The 23,853-nt window shown below is 34.8% G+C and overlaps 1 protein-coding gene across 1 annotated transcript; it reads left to right on the top strand.

Annotated features, from left to right (window-relative positions):
* Positions 1 to 8,645: 8,645 nt before the first annotated feature.
* Positions 8,646 to 16,346, top strand: LOC114308461 (suppressor of mec-8 and unc-52 protein homolog 1). Its single transcript, XM_082885649.1, has 7 exons — positions 8,646 to 8,784; positions 8,981 to 9,015; positions 9,393 to 9,493; positions 10,480 to 10,531; positions 10,748 to 10,851; positions 15,831 to 15,879; positions 16,043 to 16,346. The coding sequence occupies exons 1-6, from the start codon at positions 8,646 to 8,648 to the stop codon at positions 15,868 to 15,870; spliced, it is 471 nt and encodes a 156-aa protein (XP_082741775.1). The 3' UTR covers positions 15,871 to 15,879; positions 16,043 to 16,346.
* The last annotated feature ends 7,507 nt before the right edge of the window (positions 16,347 to 23,853 follow it).

Raw genomic sequence — 23,853 nt, 5'->3', positions numbered from 1 at the left:
GGTTGAGTCTGTTATGCATGTTTGCTTCTTAGAACCCCAAGAGATAGCTCCTCCTCCAAAAGTAAAAAATCTAACCACTCGTGGACGATGAGTGATCTTCACGGTTAGTTATCCAACTAGCATTCGTGAATCCTTCCAGCACTGTTGGATAGCCATTATAAACTATTCCATAGTCTATTGTTTTCCTCAAGTACCTAAGTACTCGGTTAACGGCATGCCAATGCACACTACTGGGATTACTAGTGTATCTACTAAGTTTTCCCACTACAAATGCAATATCATATCTAGTACAAGTCATGGCACACATCAGGCTACATATTACTCGAGTATTCTAGCTGATCAACAACTCTTCCAGTATTAGGATACAATTTCAAATTTGAATCAAAAGATGTAGACATGGGTGTACAATTATATTGATTAAATTTCTCAAGAATTTTCTCAATATAGTGCAACTGGGTTAGAATCAAATTATTGTCCTCTCGTTTGATCTTAATACCCAGAATTACATCAGCCAAGCCCATGTCTTTCATACTAAAGCTAGACGACAAGAAACTTTTAGTACTTTCAATGGCATCATTGTCAGTACCAAAAATAAGCATGTCATCTACATATAGACATATGATTACACCTCTATTGCCAGTAAACTTACTGTATACACACTTATCATATTCATCTATCCTAAAACCATTTGATACTATTACTTTGTCAAATTTCTCATGCCATTGTTTTGGAGTTTGTTTCGGTCCATATAGTGACTTCACAAGTTTATACACTTTGTTCTCTTGACCCTATACAACAAATCCTTCTGGTTGTTGCATGTAGATTTGCTTATCTAACTCTCTATTTAGGAAAGTGGTCTTAACATCCATTTGATGGATTTCAAGTTTATAGATTAAGGCTAAGGAAATCAACACTCGAATGGTGGCAATTCTGGCCACCAGAGCATATGTATCAAAATAATCGATACCCTATTTTTGAGTAAAACCCTTGGCAATGAATCTTGCTTTGAATTTATCGATTGTGCCATCAATTTTCATTTTCCTTTTTAAAATCCATTTACAATCAATTGGTTTGGATCCAGGTGGCAAATCAGCAAGTATCCAAGTATTGTTTCCCATGATAGGATCCATCTCATTGTTTATTTCTTTTTTCCAGAAAGCAACATCTTGAGACTTTATAGCCTCCTCAAAGGTTAATGGATCTAAATCCATATTCAAAGAAATCGTTGTTTGCTTACAATAAGCTTTCCTAGTTCCTTCTACAAGGTAAACAATGAAATCAGGGCCTAGCCCTCTTACTCCCCCTTAGCTCAACAGGCTCATTTGGTTCATTAGGCTCAATGTGTTCATGTCGTTCACTTTCCTCTGTAGACATCAAAGGAGTTGATTTATTTTCTTGATTAGAATCCAACCTTGGAATGGTTGTGAAACGATTCTCATAAAATATGTCTTTTGTTCCCACCACTTGCCGTTCATAAACCCTTTCGTTTTCCACAATGCCGCAGTCTTTAGCTTCGTCAACTTTCTTCTTCAACTCGGCCTAATGAGCAGCGCAGTGCTTTTGCAGCTCGGCCAAATTCCTCGTCTTCTTGGCTTGGATAGCTTTTTGCTTATCCTCCTCGGCCTTGGAAACCCTTTTGGCCAGTTAATCCTACTGAGCCACCACTGCCTCATGCGCAGCCTTCAGTTTTTCAGCTCGGCCGTCTTGGTTTTATTGTCCGCTAAAGCCTCATACAAACTTTACCACACAGAGATCATGTGCTCGTGGGCCAAGTAATTTTTTTTTGCGCGGCCTGCAACAAATAACGAGTTAGTACATTAAAACCGAGCAATAACTTCAAACGGACGGGCTTGCTTACTTACCAACAGAATGGACTTGGCGATCGACCTAAGAACCTTTAGGTCAGACAGTTCTTCATGCTTCTTCATGTCTGCCGGAAAGAGAAGACCCTTAGTCATATTAAAACCAAGAGAGTAATCCTTGTCGGTGTAAACTAAGTCATTAGTGGTCACTGCTCGGCCCTTATATTTGAGCTCGGGCAACCAAACTGGAGAGGTTGTAGACCGTGTGGACCGGTCGGCCAAGGGTTGTTCAGTCGGTCCCCCTGGTCGGCAGACGGCAGCTCTGTTGAATCTTCATGGACCAAACGCTGCTTAGTCGAAGTTCGTTTGGGCCTCTTCTTCGACCGACCAGCAAATTGCTCGCTAGCGAGAGTCAGCACCAGTCCTTCTTCGTGCACGACTTGTTTGGAAGATTGGCCTCCAGTCGTTTCGATCGACTGGGAATCGTCCGCCTCACCCATAATCGTGGACTTTATATCACGAATCTTTGCCATTTCTTGCTCGACAGTTAGAGGTACAAGCCTGATCAATAGAAGATTTGCATCCAACTCTAGAGAGGGGGCACGAAGGAAATCGGTAACCCTGCTTTTCTGCGATGCCGTATGCTGGTAGCTCGGTTTGTATCCGAGCAATTTATGGCACTCATGCTCTTCGATCGGATATCATAAAGCAACTTTGATAGCCTCTTGGTTGGCGTGAGAATAGTCGTCTGCCAAGAGTTTGTAATTTGCAAAAATAATGCAAGTATTAGATCGACAAAAACAGAGTGGATGTAAAATTAAAACCGTGCTGATCTGCTCACCAGTGCTCCCAAAGTTTTTTCTGTATGTACCATCTCAGTATGGGCACTTCGGTGTCTTCATAATGGCCAGACACCCATAAAGTCATCATCGTTCATCTCCTTATCAGGGTTACCCTCTACAAGCTTTGCTCGGCCCTTTCTAACCTTTAGGTACCAGCAGAAGTCCCTTTTATTCTTACTAAGTGTGTATTGGTGGAATATCTAGGCAAGACCGAGATTCAGACCGAGTATCCAGTTCAGTGCGGCCACGCCATTTATTATTTTGTAAGTGTTGTTGGAGACTTGGGTTGGGCACAACCTACTCTACGTCAAAAACTTGCACACCAGGGACTGGACCAGGAAGTGGAGGTCGTCCTCCACCATAGATACCACGATGAAGGGGAAAACGTCCAATTTGTCCCATGAAGTGTCTCCTTTTTTGGCCAACTTTAAGTGGACGTCATCTGAAATGTTAAATTCCCTACGAAACTTAGCCATAGCCCCAAGCGAGCTAACCATAAATCGGTGTTTTTCCATTTATCCCGTTTTTATTTTGTATGACAAATAACTCGGTCAAAATTGGGTGACTCTTGTGATTGTTTGCTCGGTCTTTGACCTCACCGACTATAATGTTGAATGTGCCTGGTCGGTCCTAGTTTGTTCTGCATTATAAAAAAGTAAGTGCAAGTATTAGCACGACAGCAAGTGTGCGGCTTTCAAAATACGCCTAGCTCGGCAACAATAGTTCCTTACTACGCTATAAGCTTTAACTTGGTTGTTATTTTAGCTCGGTCATGAAGCCTAAGATGTTAGGCCGACTCTAGGCCATCATCCTACGTGCTCGGTGCTCATCTCGGCCGGATGCCCCACGAAGCTCCTTGCGTGGTCACCGCCCCTTGGCAGGACCACAAACTAGTTTTTGCCTGGCTCAATCCTATTTTTGGATCTAAAAGTGGGATTCTGCTCAGCTCTATCCAAAATCTATGCTGTTCATCCTAAGTATGAAGTTCATACACTAAAGCTAAGGAGAATGAGGGGCATAATGGCCCCATGTGTGTTTTAGATTCCAGTTTACCTAATTTCTATGAGTATCCACCAATTTTACCCCAAAGAAGGGGCATCGACGACATATCAACAGTCCCAAATGAAGAAAGTGAAGAACATGAAGAACAACAGTGAAAGAGAAATGAAAGCGAGGAGAACTTACGAGTTTGGATGCCAAATCAAGGCCCAATCGACTATGACCCTTGCTGTGGCGTTTGTGAGAAAAAAAAATGGTGAAAACGGCTCGAACGGAAACGATGGCAGCGAAGGCAAGGGTGGCTGGAGCTAGAGGGTCTGAAGCTTCGGGTTTTCACACAAAGAGGATGAACAGTTATGTAGGGTTTGGACCCCCTGGCACGTATATATAGGGGGAAACCCAAGAGGCGGAAACTTTTCAAATTTTTGGCATAATGGGGACAACGGAGCCTTTAGGGACAAGCCACATGGCATCGATGTGATGGGTTATCAATACAGCTGATTGATGGATGACTAGATGACCAACACAAGTCTCAACAACTGGCCTAAATAGATAGCTCGGTCGAAAGAGTAATCCCACCCATATTCAACTCGGATGGGATTAAGGGGCAATTGAGAGGGAGATTTGTGCCGAACAAGTGGGCCGAGATACGGCAGCACTAAATATGATGTTGGGCCATGTGAGGGCCAGAGATGCTGTGCCTGGCCAAACTGCACCAACACAGCGCTTCGGCCCATTATGTTGGGTCGGGCTAAGGGTCGCCGGGATTATGGAGGCACGCAGGTGTTTAACCAAGTTAGGGTTACGTGGAACCGGATATTTGGTTAGGTCTGCACGGATACATTGGGCAGAGCTATGGACTGTTCGGACTGATGTGGGGATTGAGATGGCCCATGAGATCTCTATGTGAGGCCGAGATGCCGAATGGCACACCCCACATCTAGTCGGTTCGGATGGACCAGTTTGGTTTTGCTTGGCAGTGCCTGTCCCTCATAATGTTTATGTTCCACCAAGTAATAGCTCGGTTCAATATTCCCCATGTACCAATGATAAGGAGAGGGGAATCCACTCTTGGTATGCGTCAATACTGTTTGGCGATGCGACAAACACTGTTTGGAGGTTTTGGTCTCTACACGTGTAAAAAATGTAGAGGGGAGCACAGCCGTCTATCTAGAGAAGGACAACAGAGGTAGTGCATCCACAATCTCTAAGGCTGCATAGCCAGCCTTGAAAAGGAGGAGCATGCAACCATTAGAGGTAAACAATTTTTGATATACTCTCTCTCTCTCTCTAGAAAGTGCTTTGCCTCCTCTCTTCTTCTCTAAGTGTCATAACTTGATCGTTAGAGGGTTTATCTGGTAATATACCGTCGGGCAGCTCACTGTCTTTCTGTTCTCAGGTTAAGCGATGTTACACGAGGCTTGGACACAAAGTGTACGAAGAGCGACAAATATTTCCTTCACGTACAACATCCATTAATTTGAGTTGTTCTTTGAGTTCTTTCTCCATTTTGGCAATATGACCAGGATACCACTGTTCGATTAAAAATCTCAATAAGTGGAAGGCATATGATGACTGATCCTACTATGAAATCTCACCAAATTACCGTTTCAAGAACAAATATGCAAGTGCAAAGCTAATTTCTACCTGAACAAGGCGCGACGACTTTGTCCAGTGATAAAGGTCAGCATCAAGATCGACCTTAATAGTTTTCTCCTTAGTCGTTGGTAATTTGTGAAAACATATAAAGTGTATTGAGAGTAAATTATAATGTTAAATAATTTAATAGAGAGTACTGAAAAATTGGATGTCTTAAATAATTTTTTGAATGCAAATATAATCAAATAAAATAAAGAACTAGAAAATTTACAATGAGATCATAGCTCTGCTACACCGCTTTGGATTTTTAAAAAAGAAGGTTGGTTTCTAATCTACTTTGTCGATTGGATAGCGTTGTTGGGCCTGTGGGGCCCCATCATGGATCCCATTTTGATAATTCGAACTGTTCAATGTGTAAATCTATACTTTATCTCTATAAAAAATCATTTTGATCAGATATCGATAGTTTTTTTTATCAAAATACATTTTTGTTAATATATTTTTTTTAAATCATATTTATCATTGAAAAAAATATAATCTAATCAAGGAGCTATTGATATTCAATTAATTTAGGAATGACGTACTTGACGAACTCTACATATTAAACGATCAAATCATTCAAAATGAAACTCACAAATCCAACGATACCGTCCAATCCACTTTATGGATCGAAAATCCTTTTAAAAAAAATAGAGACTTACGTGTAGGTGTTAATATGTGAATTTATTGTCCAATATGGCATGTGAAAATTTTAATATTGTATTTCATCAAACACTATTAAAAAAATGTCATTAATTGTTAATTTTCAGTGACAGTTTGAAAATTTTACCACAAAAATGTCACTAATTATAAGTTTTAGAGATATTTTAAAAAAAATCGTCTAAAAAAAAGTCACTAAGTTTCAAGTTTCAGTAACAATTTGAAAAATTCGTCACAAAAAAAGTCATTAACTATAAATTTTAGCGATAATTTATAAAAATTGTGACCAAAAAAAATTATTAATTGTCAATTTTTAGCAACATATGCAAAAATCGTCAAAAAAAATTATTTTGAACCATAATTTTACTATGATTTAATTTTAATATGATAAGAATTAAATTCAACTATTAAGATTTATCGATAATTATACTTAAAAAAAAAAAGTAGTTACATTGGGCCAATTAAAAGTGATCGTACTCCCGGTCCGTTTCGATACCAAACATCAAACATCACGGGCCCACACCAATATATGTTTGATACGCGCGGCGTGTAACGCGCCGATGTGACATGTATGACTATCACACAAAAACATAATAAATTAATTAATAAAATTGTGTTTGAATCTCAAAAAAAAAAAATGGATCATTAAATATTTTATTTTTCATCCACTTTCCACATTGAATAGTTATTGACTAATTTTATAGTGTCATATAATATTTAAACTTAATCAGATAATAAAAAAAATGATATGTAAACTCATTTTTCAGACTTATTTTTTAAATTCAATAATGTATAGATTTATTTTTTAAATTCAATAATGTATAAATGATATAATTAATTGATAATTACAGAATATATGAGAGAGAGTATTTCCTTTAATATATTAATTGAGTGCCGCCATATCATTAGACTTAAAAATTAAAGAAAAATTACTCATAATTTTCATTTGGAAAAAAGTTGTACCATTTAATCTTAGAATTTTTTTTTTTTCAAACCAATCAGGCCTTTTTATTTTGAGTATGTTATATTTCCTTGATTTGGGGGTTTGAGAGTTTACTTGTTTGCCCTTATGTGTAATTTAGTTTGGATTTTTTCTTGATGTTGAGTGTATGTGAGTAATGTATGTTTTTATGTTTCTATTTTTCTATGGGGGAATTAGTGGAGTGATTTGTAGATAAATGATGTTACCCTATTTGTTATGTTCGTTCCTTTTTGTGATATTCATCCCTATTATAATATTAACATTAGTTAACATCCAAATTACCTAAACCACTAACTAGCACTATTATATCCCAAATAACCATAATAATATCAAAAAATAAGGGGCCATTTCATGTGTACAAAACACATGTTAATACAAACATCACAACGACAAAATGTGGCCAACAAAAACTGTAATGTTAGACAACACAATCATTGTTCGGCAACACAAAGTTACACTGACTTGTTAAATGACATCTACACATATAGAACTCATAACAGAACAATGACCACACCGCCAAAACCCTAATGTACTCCAAACTTACATTACCATTAACATACAACAATAATACGATGTGAACCTATAACATTACCGACCCAACATTACATATAAAAATAGACAACAATGTCCACAACACAATTGAAATATTTATCAAAGAAGTAAAATAACAACATCGAAACATATATCTGATGCCATTGCCCACTAACACAATTACCGCGACGACACAATGAAGAGTGTACACACGCCGGTTATATGTCAGTAACGTCAATCTAACGACGAAATGATGTAGTTCTCGATCCTAATCGCTGTATTGACGGAATTGGAGATTTGTATTTTAGGATTTGGGAGGAACCAAATGTCAAAATTGGCAACACAAATATAGAGTTTAACGTCGTCAAAATCAAATAAACAAGCAAAGTAATCTACACCCATTAACATTGGGAATCTACCACTACAAGAATTTACACATTTTGCGACCACTTTTGCCGACCAAAAAAATTTTGGTCGCAAAAAAATGACATTTGGCGACCAAATATTAATTAGTCGCGATTGATCTTTATTTTTGGCGACCAAATATTATTGGTCGCTGAAGGTTATATTTTGACGACCAAAAAATGAGTTGGTCGTAGAAAGTGGTATACTTTTTCCAACCAATTACAAATTTGGTCGCGGAAGGTCACATATTTTTTGGCGACCAAAAATTTGGTCGGCAAAATGTTATTTTCAGCAACCAAAAAAAATTTGTTGCCAAATTAGTACTTTTAGCAACTAATATTTTAGTCGCCGTTGATGGAGATTTGGCAAGGAAAAAAATTTGTCGGCGAATGTACCTTTTCTGCGACTAATGTGGTCTTTTGGTCGGCAAAAGTTTGGGAGGGAAATTTGATTTTTATAGAGGCGGGAATTGAATTTTTTTTGCGACAAAAAAATTTGGTCGCCATTTTTAAAACGACGTCGTTTTGTACCATGCATTCACCTTCCCATGCTCTCTCTCTCTCTCATTTCCTTCTGCTTGCATCGCTCTCCTACTACTGATTACCCCAACCCACTCCCTCCACCAGCTCCAGCTATGAAAAAGCATATACATACACTTTCAAAAACCCATATCATAAATTTCTAGGGTTTGAATTTTCAAATGCAAGTCCATTCTTCTTTTTCTTCTTGTTCTTCTTCATAGATCAGAGAGAGAGAGCGAGAGTGTGTGATAAATTGAAATTGATAATGCCAAGGCAGAATCGGGTTGTGGAGGGTTTGATTCCCGGATCCTGCAAGATCCGAAAGAGGGGTTGCTCTTCGTCTTCGTCTTCGTCTTCGTCCTCTGTGTTGCAGAATTACCGATTCAAGCGGGCCATTTTGGTGGGTAAGCCTCGGGGATCCAGATCGAGCACTCTGGTTCCGTCTTGGAGGACGACGACGGCGAGCGGTGGTGGGAGGTCGAGGCCGGTGTCTGCGAGGAAGCTGGCGGCGACGCTGTGGGAGATGAATGACGTTCCGTCGCCTAGGGTTGGGGACAATTTGGAAGAGAAGAAAGCGATCAAGAGAGAGATGAGAGTTAGAGAGAGAATGGGGGTGCCGAGATCGGTGCATTTGGGTTCTCTACCTCCGCATTTGTCTGATCGGTGCATTCTTTTAAAATTTTAAAATTCTTATTTATTCACATATTGGGAAATATACGAACTACAGATAAATTTGCAATTTCTTTATGCCTCTGACCCAATATAGTTGAGATCTCAAATGCAATGAAATTTCCGACTTGCTGAATTTTTGCTACATACTTGAACATTTCCTAGTTGGGGGTTGCTTGAGCACGTAGCATATTTTAATTTTATATTATACATTTTGCTAATGCTTGTTCTAGTTAAATGTGGAAAGTAAATTTCTGGCTTCCCATATTTCGTTTTGGGTTATGTGGTGAGCAGACCACAATGAAGTATTAAATTATTATTTGTTTCTATGTTTCTGTTATAGGTTGTGAAGAGCTTCTCATCTGGTAAAAGAGAAGGTGGAGATTCTGTAGCAGCTTGTTTACCACCTAAAGGGGAATGGATTTACTGTGCTGGTGAAGATAGGTATGGCGTAAAGGGCATATTGTTCTTGATTATTATATGAACTTTTGCCTTGTTTTTTCATGCTTTCATTTAGTAAATCAGCCCTTTTGCTCTTATTGTTATTAAATGCCTATATGGCCAGGAGACAAACCATATTGAGATTTTTGTTTTTTTGGCACTATTGGCTGTTCTACTTCAGGGCGGTGTGCCTAACAACACCACAAGTTAATTACTTGTGAATAAACCTTTTGGATTCATTAAGTCTTCTCAAGATAATTTACTTGTTAATATCATACTAAATTATGAAAGAGGATTGGAGACAGCTAAGGAAATGTGCTAAACAAGGAAACTTAGCCTCAAAATTCTAGCCTGCACTGACCCATTAAAATAAATACGAAGACGGCAATTTTAGCCAGCACATCTATGAGATTGTTTCTGTTGCCAGCATCAAGAGAATAATCTTTTATATTTATGAACAAAAACTCATCATAATCAGTATGATCATATTGATGCAGAAAGATTATAAAGATGAAGTATCATATTATCAGTTGAAAAGAGATGCCATAAATCAATCTCCCTTCTCCTGTGCCATGTCTACAGAACATGGTGAATTTTTGGAATTTTATTTTAGGAAATGAGATGCTACAAATCATTCTCTCCTTGACCATGCTATGTTTATGAAATGCGGTGAATACAGTAACTCATTCCTTTTGTTCTGTTGGTTCCCTGTCTTCTTGTTCATCTCTTTAATGTGGTGGCAATGGGTTTTGTTGTTTGGAAGCCTATTTCAATCTTCCAGTTCATCTTTATTGGATTTGATTATAAAATAAGCTTATTGCTTTGGAACAGCTGAGCTGTAAATACTAGCCTATTTCCATATCCTTGAATTGAATGCCTTGATGTCTTACTGAGAACCACATGCTTCTGTGATAACAATTTTATTGCTTAGAATTGCTACATTTATGGGATTCGTTATTAACTCTTAACGATTTATAAATTTTGTGCAGAAATATGTACTGCTTTAGCTACCAGTATGGTAAACTGGAGCATCTAATGAAGGTAATCTTTTATTTTTTCGGAGGCCAAGCAAGTGCCACAATCTCTACATTACAAGAATCGGCAATTATGTTTTGAAGTTTGATTCATTCTTAGTTTTGTAAACAGGATGTGGTATTAATTGTTAGTTATATTTATTTACTAATTTGGCTTGCATTATGCAGAAATCCAATATTTCTGGCTTGAAAGTGCTCTTATTATTTCTTAATAATTTGGCAGGTCCATGAGAAGGATGTAATTGGTATCACACAACACTCCCACAGAAACCTTGTCGCGACATATAGCAAAGACTACACGATGAAATTGTGGAAGCTTCCTCAGTGGTTGGTGTTTCTGCTGTTAGTCTAAAACGCAATTTAGGTTGCTTTATTTATTTTCATTTTTCTTTTCTTTTTTTCTTTTAAAGGCTAGTTTCCTACTAGTTATTTTGCCTTCACTACAGGAAAAAAGGGTTATGGTGGCGTTTTTTTAACGACGTTTTTTAAACGTCACTGTTATTAACTTTTAACGGCGTTTTTTAAACGCCGCATATTCTTTTAACCAAAACGACACCGTTTTATAATAGGAGGCGTTGAAAAACGCCTCCGAATGCGGTATACCACACGTGCCTTTTCAATCCTTATTTTGTATCTGGGCCCTCTCTCAACCCATACGCATACATCATTTGGAATCTGAGAATCTGAGCCCCTCTCTCTCTCTCTCAACCCTCTCTAAGCTCCATCGAAGATTCAGATATTTGAAGCTCCATCGAAGCTCCAGATCGAACCGATTTCGAAGCTCCGTCGAATATTTAGAGATTCGGTGATTTCCATTGAAGATTCAGATATTCGAAGCTCCATCGAAGCTCCAGATCGAACCGGTTTCGAAGCTTCATCGAAGCTCCAGATCTGACCTCTGACCTCTCGATTACTCGCATTTCAAGCTTAAATCGATACTCTCTCTCTCTCTCTCTCTCTCTCTCTCTCTCTTTACATGAAGCTACATAAATAGAAAGTTTCATTTTCAAGATTTCATAGAAATCATCTACATGAAGCTAATATAAACATGATGGAAAATTTAGAGTTATATTTTACGCCTCTGTTTCTGTGTGCTACTCTGTTACTTAGAAACTATGGATCTTATGTAGATATTTACTTAGAGTTGTATGAAAATATTTACTTAGAAACTATGGATCTTATGCAGATTTAGCAGTATTAAATTTGTCAAATATACAAGCCTTTGTCTGCAGATTTAGCTCTGAATTTTTAGTTTATACTTTATGCCCTGCACTCTCAATTTGTGTTTCTTTTACTATCAAGGAAGCTAAATGAACTAGAATGTCTCTTGATCATGGGACTTAATTTTTTACTATTTTATATTACCAATAGAAGTTGGAACCTGCATTGTTTTCATAAATGATTTAGAGATACATGTTCGAACAAAACTAGTTATCCTTTTTTTTTATATAAAAATTTTTATATGACTATATTAAAATCATAACTTTTTGTTGTTCATGGTTGGTTTCCAGATGAGTCCATTGTAAAATAGATTCTGATTCAGTGGAGCTCAAAACTTTGATTTTCGTAAAATGTATCTAGTTTTTTTCATAACATCTTATATATATATATATATATATTGAATGCCATAGGAATTCTGATGTTCAAATTCCTTTAGAACATCAAAAGCAAGTATCAGCTTGAGCAAGCATTATATTTTGGTTAATATCACTATGATAGGAAAACCTATACCATTTCAGAATGATACTCTACTCTAGTTCATTGATTTGTTTACTCTATTACTTAGTTAATGCTTGTGATGTAGACAAAGACGGTAAGAATTGTACAATGCTTCTTTTGCAATGTAAAGAACTCTGCCACTATGATATGTCTTAGTATATTGGGTATATGTGCATACATGTGAATGCGCACAAAAGATACACACGCAGACACGAAAATGCAGGCTTTTGGTATTGAAACTTCATAGACACTTCTTATTGTTGGAATTGTGTTTTTGCATATTCAGGATCCAGAGGAAGCTCATGCGAGAAGGGGAGGTGAGCTTCCTTCATCTGATAATTTTTTGTTTTAGATCTTGTTAGTGTTTGAAATCGTTGCTTGTTCCGTTGGTTAACCAACTCCATGGACATTTGATCCTGAACTACTGCTAAAATGTCTCAAGACTTTGAAGAATCAGGTGAGTAGCTATTTATGTTGAAATTGTAGATTTAGTTCATAGACTTATGGAAATTCTTTTACGGCTCTCTTCTATAGTACTTTGGAATTTATTGCCTATAGGCAAGAATAGCATGTATGCTTTCTTTCCTCATATTGAGTTCTGATGGTTATTTCTCTTTCAGGGATCAGTTTATGCTCCTTCATTTGACCATGGTGTTGGAGATCCAATTGATGATGATATTTTTGTGAACCTTCAGTAAGTATTTTTCTTCGTTTGGATATACAATTTTTTCTTCTTTTGGATATACAATCTTGTTCATATCTTTTGATTTTCTAGGAATGAAAATCCTCATCAATGTTATGGAAAGGAAGCCACTAATAATTTTTGTTTTTCCTCTACCTGTACCTAAGTTCCAAAAAGATCTTAATAAATGTTTAAAGGGCGGATCACTTGAACTGTGTAACAGTTTTCAAACTAAAGTTAATTGCTATAAATATATGATTTTGACGATGGTAGCTTCATATGTAATCTGCTTCATCTGCAATTTCATAGTATATTTGATAATGGTGATAAAAAATGAGGAATACATTTCTAAAGAGTAATGGCCTAACAAAGATGTCTCCACTTCCTGTTCCCTTTCCTTTTTGGAAAACTTTCGTAATGCTCCAAGTGTATGTTTTGTTGAGATGGCTTGGACTCTGGCATTTATGTCAACATGGTGACTTGACTTAGACCTGTATGGAGTTGCACTTTATAAACAAATTATATTTTGTTTGACGGCATGTTCAACCCTTGTAAAATAAGCTTGTAGTAAATTACTATCTCGCTAAATGAGCTGGGAAAAATAATTTTTCTTCTTATTTTGTGGCAACATTAAATTCATAATTTTGGGGACTTATTTGGGATAATGTCTTTTGGATGCTGATTTTTTTCAAAGGTTCATCGAGGTTGACATTGAGACAGCAATGCAACAAGTTTTAAAGAGACATGTATTGACCAGTCTGCATTTGTATATTGTTAATCAACCACTTGTTAACATGCATGATGAAAAGGATTGGTGTGTGTTGATTTTATTTCTGTGTATTGTAGGAAAATCTCCAGATGTTGCTAAATGGGGGGTAAGCTTGATGTCATGGTGCTTATAACTTCCATTGATGGTTTATTGATTCTTATCTATTACTGGTTCCACATTACTTAATGTACCCCTAAGTTTTTTGGTTTTTTGAAACTTATATGACCAAATTAATCATGTAGAGAGAGTACAATGACCGGCCTAATTGCAGAGCTAATTGACAAGTCCAAGAAAAATGCGAATTTGTTAATCAAGTCGATTGATTTCTGTAGTTGAATCCTATCTATAATTAGAACAGAGAAAGAATTGACAAGTTCAATTCAATCGTGTTCACCATTTGAAGCAAAATGATGAATGACAGTCTAATGGCGAAGTCATGAACAAGTTGAATATAAATGGTCATGAACAAGTTGAATAAAAATGCAGATACTGACTTGTTTAAGTTAAGGTGACTCGGAGAACAAGAGTAAGAAGCGACTGCAAGGTTGGTGAATCTTGTTTCTTCTAAAGTTAATATTGAAAATATAGTAAATTTATGTATTTATTTTTGGTTATACAAATGGAAACAGTACGATTACTTTTGTCATTATCTAGTTTTAATGTATATATTGTAAGTTATTGATCAAGAATTTGAAACCGGTTATATTTCTTTCTGATTGTAAAAGTGGCATAGATAGTGCAACTTCAAAATGGAATAGTATTATTGTTTATAAAATGTTGCATGACAATATGCCAGCCAGTTATGGTCCTTCAGCATAAAAGGGATCACATATGTCCAAAAAAACAAACCATATATATATTAGCTGTTTGTGCAAAATCCAAAGAGGATGATGGGTTTATTCATTTAGAAAATGGATAACCCATTTGGATTTGGTGGGTCCAAGGCAAAAGTAGTGCTCATTTTTCCCATAATGTGCATGATACATTCCTTTTGGGGTCATCTTTTTACTAATTAACTTGGATGTAGGTCAACATTAAAACTGACTCAAAGTTGTGAGTTTTTTTTTTTTTTTTTGTGTTCAAATTATAATTATTGGGACTAGAATAGAATCAGTGAAAAATATATATAAATAAATAAACTATATGGATGTATTTATTTATGCCTCAGTATAAATTGGTGGCTTTTGCAGCCTAACAATTAAATTGTTTGACAGCATCAGGACGGTCGCATTCACTATGATTTGTTGTACTACATTTATATATATATATATATATTGAAGGGGAAATTACATGGCGTAAATAATTATCAAAAAAGTAGTAATTTTTGTGGGGGTGTCATTTTTGCTTTGTTTGACAGCGTCAGCCTAACAATTTTTACTGTCTGGTATTTTTAAAAAATTTGTTTGTCAAATGCCTGAATATGTAGTTTTATTTGCACGCCGTTGTTCCTATCAGTTAATGCCATCTTCTTTTCTTTTCATTTTTAAATTATGATTGTTCTTCAAGTAAGTTATCTTTTTGGACCAAATAAAATCTAATTTTTCATGATAATCCACACCACTATATATATATGAGTAATGCAATTCATCACTGTCAGTAGGAGTAAATGCTGATAGTGTTTCACAATTGAAGAGTGTTGTATGGAAAGAACGGCTGGAAGGTTATTCTCTCTCCATGTCCAATGTTTATACTTAGTTTTTCTGATTTCTCTTGAACATGTACCATGAGTTTTGGTGATCATGAAGGGAAGAATGAAAGACCGTCAAAGTTTATGACGCTGGGTTTACCACTATATGGAACGTCACTTGCGCCATTCCTCGAATTTATGTGCTATGTTATTGCCTATTGGAAAATTGGAAAGTAAGAAATATTTATTGTGCTGAAGGGCCCACTTCGGGTGAATTGCAAATTTTAGGTCATTTAAAGGGAATGGAGCCTTGATAGTTAACTATGCCTGAATAAGTTCATGTTAGGTCTTCAATAACTCATCATTTGTAAGATATGCTACCTAGAGAAGTAATTAGTGTCTGATATAACTGCTCAACCTCCAATTAGCAATCATTGAATTGTATTTGTGTTGGAGTAGGATTTGACAATGACACAGGTATTTAACTTTTTTGCTTATCTTACTGGCAGGGTTGTTATGGCTATTAGCTTATTAATCATCGTGTACTGAAATTTGCAGGCACAGCAACAGGTACAGTTTTATTATGCCAGCTAGTTGTCTCAATATGATGTACATGTTTATAGGATTTAATTGATTTTTGCAAAGATACGGGTTTGCAATCTAGTGTTGCTGCCACTATCATGCTTCTCTGATAAATTTTCCAATTCTGTTTCTTTATTAGGTGCCTTACATCACTACTGCTTTGATGGATGCGAAGCTTGGCACGGAAGGGCGCAAGGATCTTTTTGATTGGCTATCAAGGCAACTTAGTGGATTAAAACTTAGAATATGAATTATGTATTGTGTGGAATAGTTAATGAATTAAAACTTAGTGGATCTTTTTGATTGGCTATCAAGGCAACTTAATGTATTGTGTTGAATATGAATTGAAAACTTAGAATAGTTGTATTGTGTCGAATGTTAATGAATTATGTATTGTGTCGAATGTTAATGATTCAGTTAATTTGAATGATGCTTTAAAATTATAGGTTTATTATGGATTGATTGAATTATAACATCATTACAGGTGTATTGTTTTCCTGCTTTGGCGACCAATTTATTAGTCGCGACATCCAAAATAATTTTTTTCTCAAAAAATGACAATTGCCGACCAAGAGTTTTGGTCGCAAAAAATACATGTATTGCCGACCAAAACAGCTCTTGGTCGTGGAATCTCACTTTTGCCGACCAAAAGTTTTGGTCGCGAAAAGACACAAATGGCGACCAATTTTTTTGGTCGCGAAATGTGATAATTAGCGACCAAAAAATTTGGTCACGAAATGTAATAATTGGCGACCAAACTTTTTGGTCGCGAAATGTGACAATTCGCGACTAAGAAATTTGGTCGGGAAAATATCATTTTTCGCGACCAAAGTGTTTTGGCGACAAAATAAATTAGTCGCGGTAATTAAATATTTAGCGACCAAAAATTTAGTCGGCAAATCCAACTTTTGCCGACCAACCAAAATTTTGGTCGCGAATTACTTTTGCCGACCCTCAATTGGCGACCAAAGTAGCGACCAAAAAAATTGGTCGTGGATAACTTTTGCCGACCAAAAATAGACTTTTAGCGACCAATTTTTTTGTTGCCAAAAGTGTTAATTCTTGTAGTGTACAATATTTTTGTCTTTGTCTCTTCCGTTTTGATTGAGATGGAGAGAACATAAAAAGACCATAGTAAGCTTTTTGGGGACAAATATAATTTTCACATCACTGAATCCCTAATTTACCCATAACATTTGAGACAACACGTGCTAACACCATGTACAAAAACGTTATTATCATTCAAATGAGACTTATCAGTGCATAAAATAAAATGTATGATTAAATGGTTTAAAATTTTCTAATTTGGGATTGATGCATTACCCAAAAATTAAATCTATTTTCATTCTTAAATAACAATACTCATAAAAGAATTTATGAATTGAATGTGCTGGACTCATTTCAATAGTTTTGAATTACTACCTGACATTATTACTTGTCTTTCTAACTACTTCAAAGATTTTGCCTTGCCATTTGGGGAGGAAAAAAATTAATTGGTGATGAAACCCCAAACATTCTTGCTAGAAAAATACAGAAGGAAAAAAAAAAAAAAGAAAAGAAAAAGAGAGTGCCCATTTCGTTTTTGTCATGTATGAATTATTGAAGAGTTCTTTGACTTCACTGTGTCAATATAGAAAGGGAAATGCTGGATGCATACCATATACACTATATCAGAAAATATATAATTTTATCATAAAATTTTATAATATTAATTACAAAATAAGTAATTTCACCATAAATTAACGTAACAAAAAAGTACATTTTTTTTTGTTGATATTGCAAAAATTTGTGGCTAAGTTGCAATTTTTTTTGTCACACCAATTTATTATAAGGTTACGTATTTTATGAATAATGTTACGAAACTTTATAATAAAATTGTACTTTTTATAATATGATACATATAATATGCACTTTTTTTTTAATCGACAACATAAGAAACAAATAAAATGAAATTACCTATAATGAAATAGAAATAAACGCAACGGATATCAAATGATGATATATAGGAATCATTAACTCATGTAAGAGATCCATTCACTCTCAAAATTGGTTTGAACAAAATTTGGTAGCGTTTGGTAGAGTTTTTTAAATATGATTTGAGAATAGGAGTTATATTTTGAATTTATGAGTTTTGGAATTATGATTTGAGTGTAAAAAATTTGTTTGGTGAATGAGTTTCGAAAATAGTTTTGAATTGAGTGAGGAATTTTTGATGTGACATATGATATTTGATACAAAAACTTACAACTTATAACCAAACACACAACTCAAAATTCTATTCAAAACTCATTTAAAAAAATTTAAAATTTCTAAATTTTTTTATATTTAAAATAGAAAAAATAATAGGTGCCAATTGTAAAAATAAAAAATATTACACTGTTCCAGTCAACCGATCGGACATTTGGGAGACGACCGGTTAGCTCAAATTTTTTCATCTTGGAAAGAGTTTTCAAGAGTGGATATGAAATTAACTTTTGAAAACTGTAACCAAACACCACGTGCAAGTCAAGAGGTAGAATTACATTTTCAAAACTCTTCCAAATAGAGCCTCAATTTTTATTTCTTGTGGTATGACGATTTTTCCCTTGGATGTCAAAATTGATTTATACTTGCCTCCCTCCCCCCTCTCCAAAAAAAAAAAAAAACAGACAGACAGACAGACAAACAAACAAACTCACAACTACATTTAGAACAAACATTAAGTTGTTTGAAAAAACAACAAAACAACTACGAAATAAGAAAATTTTAACACGATGATGCAAAAGCACCTTTGTGCTTGGAGGCGAGGAGAGGGGAGGATTCAGTGTACTTTGGATTAAAAAATTGGGTTTGGAGGTCAATTTGGTCTAAATGTCTATTAAAACAGTGGATTTAGGTAATGGTCTCTCTACATCAAGTCCAAGTAATGTTGATCATTTTATGAGTCTCCAAATTTGACGCTAAAAAATATAACACATCTTCGTAAAATATATTTCTACAATGAAATATATCAAAATTGCGATGAAATTATTCGAAATAGAGACAAAAATATTTATTTGATATAGAGACAAAAATATCCCTTGCCAAAGGCTTACAATAGAAGATCAAACTCTTTTTTTCTTACGAGGAATCTTCTACGACTTTATTTAGCAATGAATTGTGATGAAAATTATTTGAAATAGATGAGAACTCTAATTTTGAAACTCTAAAGAGAGCTTTTAGTCTTTATTTGATATAAAGACAAAAACATCCCTTTCCAAAGGCTTACAATAGGCGACCAAATTCTTTTGTCTCACGAGGAATCCTCTCCCACAACCATTCAACAATGAAACTGATGACATTTTTTTTTATCGCTAATATCTTTAGCAACATTTTTTTATTTTTATTTTTGTTTAATTCTTAGGCAAGTGCTAACCCTGGAGGGGAAGGGCTAACTCATGCATAAAAATATGAATTTGGTAAACACTACTTAGGCGTCGTTTGGGAAATGGGTTGGCTTTTTAATTTTTTGGGGCTATTTTTGAGAAGTTAGTAAAAAGTTGACTTTTTGACTTTTTTAGTCTATTTTATCTTTTTGTGGATAAAAAATATGAAAGGTGATGTGACCCAATATGGGTAAAAAGCTAAAAGCTAGCTTCTTTTTTTTTCCTTCCCAAAACACCAAACCTGGGACTAAAAAGCCTGGTTTGGGAAAGGCTTTTTGTTTTTTTGACTTTTTTGTGAGAGAAAGAATGTAATAATTGTGGGTTGAATGTGATATTCTATCTTATTAGGCTAAAAAGTCTATTTTGTTTTTTGTAACTATTTTAGCTAAAAAATCCTCAAACCTAACTTCCTACACATAGGCTTAAAAATAAAATAGAACAGAGAACTAGAAAATTTAGAGTGAGATCATAGCTCTACTACACTGCATTGGGTTTTTAAATAATTGGATAAAATATAAATACATTCTTTGATATTAGTTCAAAACACGAATTATTTCTTATGATTTTAAAAATTATATATACTTCATTGTTAGAATTTTTCATTTAACAAAATTAATAGAAAAACTAAAAAAATTTAACTACTCTTTTATCAAATAAAAAAATTACTTGAATTGTTAATTGAAATATATTTTTGAAATTAATAAAACTGTTAACTTGATGATTTATTAATAAAATGGACCATTTGTTATATGATTAAAAAATTTAAAGGGTAAAGATGTAATTTTTAAAATCATAAAAAATAATCCATATTTTAAATAAATCTCAAAGAGAAATATTTATAATTAACCTTAAAAGAAATTACATTGCACACGATCGTACTCTGGGTCGGTTTTGATACCAAACCTCACGATTCGGCCCACACCAATTTTGACACAAAAAAAAATTAAGGGTAAATTATTTATAATTCTTTTTTGAAAAGTGTATGTCCAAGTTAATTCCAAAATTTTTTAGATAAATTCAAAACTCTTGTGCCCATATATCTTTTCACTACAAAAAATTAAGATTTTAGAGACTAAAATTTAGGGACAATTATTTTTTAGGAGCCAAATGTTTTTGTTGCGAAAAGTATAATTATTTTATTTTTAGCAATGTAAATTGGACATTAGTAATGAATTATTATCCTTTTGGTACCAAATTTTGTCTCAAAAAATAAACTATTTTGAGACTAAATTATTTTGTCTCTAAATGTCTATTTATTAGTGACATTTTCAAAATTTTGTCCCTAAAAGCTTTGTTTTTGACTTTTCGGGACGACCTTTTAGTATCTATCCTCATGACGTTGGAAATTAATCCTTAAATGTCTTTTATAACAAAGTTTTCACTTTAGAGACCAAAATTTGGTCTCTAAAACTCTTATATGTTGTAGTGTCTTATCTTTTCCTATACCTTATTTCTTCTCTTTATCTCTTTCTCTGATATCGACGATAACCATGACCACGTCTTCCTTCTTTTCTTTCTCTTTTTAATTTGCAATCACCGGTGACCGACGACCACCATTGATTGAGATTCACATGCAACCACCGAGCACTGACTCCTTGCTTTGCGCTCATTGACGGCGAATGAGATGAGTTTTCGACAAAGAAGATGAGTAGATCTACTCAAATCAGATGTAAATTTACTTAGATCTATATCAGATCCGAGTAGATCTACGTCAGATCCAACTAAATCTAAATAAAAAATTGTTGCCGAAATACTAAGTCTCTTTCTATATCTGTCTCTTTCTTTCGATCTCTCATTTTTTTTTACTTTTTATGTACTACTATTTTCCTTTTATAATGGAGAAATTTTCAAGTTCTGAGCAAATTCATTTTGAGTTTTAGTTACAGGCAGTGAAAACTGTAAAATTTTACAGTTTCAATTTTTTTGGTGTTGAAATAAATCATTCTTTAAAATTATAAAATTTTGCAATTTTATAACTTTCTTTAGAATTATAAAATTTTATAGTTTCATAACATGTTTTTCAGTTTGATTAATAAGGATAAATGCTTAATAGAATCATTGAAATAGTAACATTTTACAGTTTCAAAACTTAATTTTCAGTTTGATCAATATTGGAGATTAATTGCTTAAACCCTACAAAAAATAAAAATAACATATGTTTTTTTCTTATTGTTGCTATTTGTTGTTCTTACGTTTTTTTTTTCTTCTTTCACTTTATTAATATTTAGCACATATTGCTATGTTTTTCACTCTTATTTCTCAATTTATTATTATTATTTTTTTTGGCAATATTCTAGACATTCTGGTGAGTTTTTGGCAATATTCTTGATGTTCAGCGAATGTTCTATGCATTTCAGAAACTTCCGGTGACATTCAGAACACTCCGATGATACTCTAGTGAATTTCTAGTGATATTCAGCTACTTTGCGATGATATTGAATATTCCAACGAGTCTCTGGTGACCGTTTGATGGAAGTCCAACGGTGGTAAGATGTAGCAGTGTTTTTAAATTTTTTTAAAAAAAAACAGAAAAAAGGATTTTTTTGGTAACAATTAGAAATATGTATGATTAATTGGTACAAATGTTTTGTTTTGGGACTAGATGGATTTTGAAGTTTGTGTATGAGATTTATCAATAAGTTTAATAAATAAATAAATAAAATTGTGTTTGAATCTCAAAAGAGATAGATCGATTGTTAAATGTTTTATTTTTCATTCTCTTTTAAAGTTGGGAAATTATTCTATAATTTTATAATATCATATGATATTATTTACATAATGTTTAAATCTAATCAATTTAAAAAAAAAATAGGATTTAAATATGTTTAACTCATTTCACTAGTATTGAAACACTATGTGACATCATTACTCAACTTTCTAAACTACTTCAAAGATTTTGACTTATCTCATTATGGCATGACTGGTGGTGTGGCTTGCAACCTTTTGCTCAACATTACCCTTCCACTCAGGTGAATGACAGAGATAAGGTGAGCTCACTTTTGGATGAGGAAGGCAATTGGAACACTGAGCTCATTGCCAATATTGTTACCCAACAAGATCTTCAAGAGATCACTAAGATTCACAGACCTAGATTTGTGACTTACACTGATGCGCCCACTTGGATTGGAACCTCTGAGGGAACTTTCTCCATAGCTTCTGCTTATAAAATTATCTCTAACCAGGAATATGATGGGAGGGCCTGGAAATGGTCATGGAAGGTTAAAATACCTCAATAGCTTAAATGCTTCCTATGGCTCATCCTACATGACCGACTGCTAACCAATCAAATGCGGTTCAGGAGGAATATGACAACCACTGAAGTGTGTCCCAGATGTGGTCTTTACAGTGAAGATTCAAGTCATCTCCTTCGAGAGTGCCCCTGTGCCAAAGCTATGTGCACTGAAATTAAAGACTTTAAATGGTAGGAGGAGGGTTGCAAACAACCTCTAGCAGAATGGGTGGTGTCCAATTTGAAAAATAAAAATGTGTTTCTTGAAACTAAATGGTACTACTTCTTCACTGCCACTCTGTGGCAGATTTGGAAAGCTCACAATCTCATGGTTTTTGAAAATGTGAACCATCCCATTCAAGCTAGTCTCAAGAGTATTTGGACCTATGCTCATGAGATTGAAGAGGCTTTCTCTTCTCCTCTCCATCCTAACTCAACAGCTCCTACAACTATTAACTGGTGTTTTCCTATTGTAAGTACACTAAAGCTCAACACTGATGGCTGCTCTAAGGGTGACCCTGGGCAAGCTGGTTACGGAGGTCTCCTGCGGGATGATGCTGGTACATGGTTATGGGGCTACTATGGCTATCTAGGCCACTGTTTTGGTGTGGAAGCGGAATTATGGGCTATCTATCGCGGACTGACACTCCTTTTCCAGAAAGGCATAATGAATGTGGCAATAGAGACTGATGCGGCTTAAGTTATCAACCTAATACAAAATGGTCCAAGTCACAACTTCCCTTTCAGAGCTCTCATTGAGGATACCAAGTTCCTGCTGAAAAGATGCAATTGTACTCTTGGACACACACTGAGGGAAGGCAATAGAGTTGCTGATATGCTGGCTAACCTTGGAGTGGCGCAGACTGACCATGTGGTAATGCTTGAAGATCCTCCCGAAGCTTTTAGAGCCCTAGTTGTTGAGGAAATGCTTGGAGTTGGTACTGTGAGGGCTTAGCCCTTTGTTGTCCAGTTTTATTTTCCTGTGTGTTTTGCTTTCATCTGTATCCAAAAAAAAAAATATTTTGACTTATCATATGGGGAGGAAAAACATTAATCGGCAACCCCAAACATTCTTGCTAGCAAAAAAAAAAAAAAAAAGGTGTACCCATTTCGTTTTTGTCAAGGAGAATTACAAATAGATTTTAATAGGTGAACTTATTGTTCTATAGTTCTTATGATAATTAATGGCATATTTTATCAAAAATTATTATAAAAAAAAAGCCATTAATTGTTAATTTTCAGTGACAGTTTGAAAATTGTAAAAAAAAAAATGTTATTAATTATAAGTTTTAGCGATAGTTTAAAAAAATCGTGACA

Source organism: Camellia sinensis, chromosome 8 (genome assembly GCF_055761805.1).
Source record: "Camellia sinensis isolate YWXY chromosome 8, ASM5576180v1, whole genome shotgun sequence".
NCBI lineage: Eukaryota > Viridiplantae > Streptophyta > Magnoliopsida > Ericales > Theaceae > Camellia > Camellia sinensis.
Note: the sequence above shows the minus strand (reverse complement) of the source record. Positions and strands in the feature narration are given on the sequence as shown.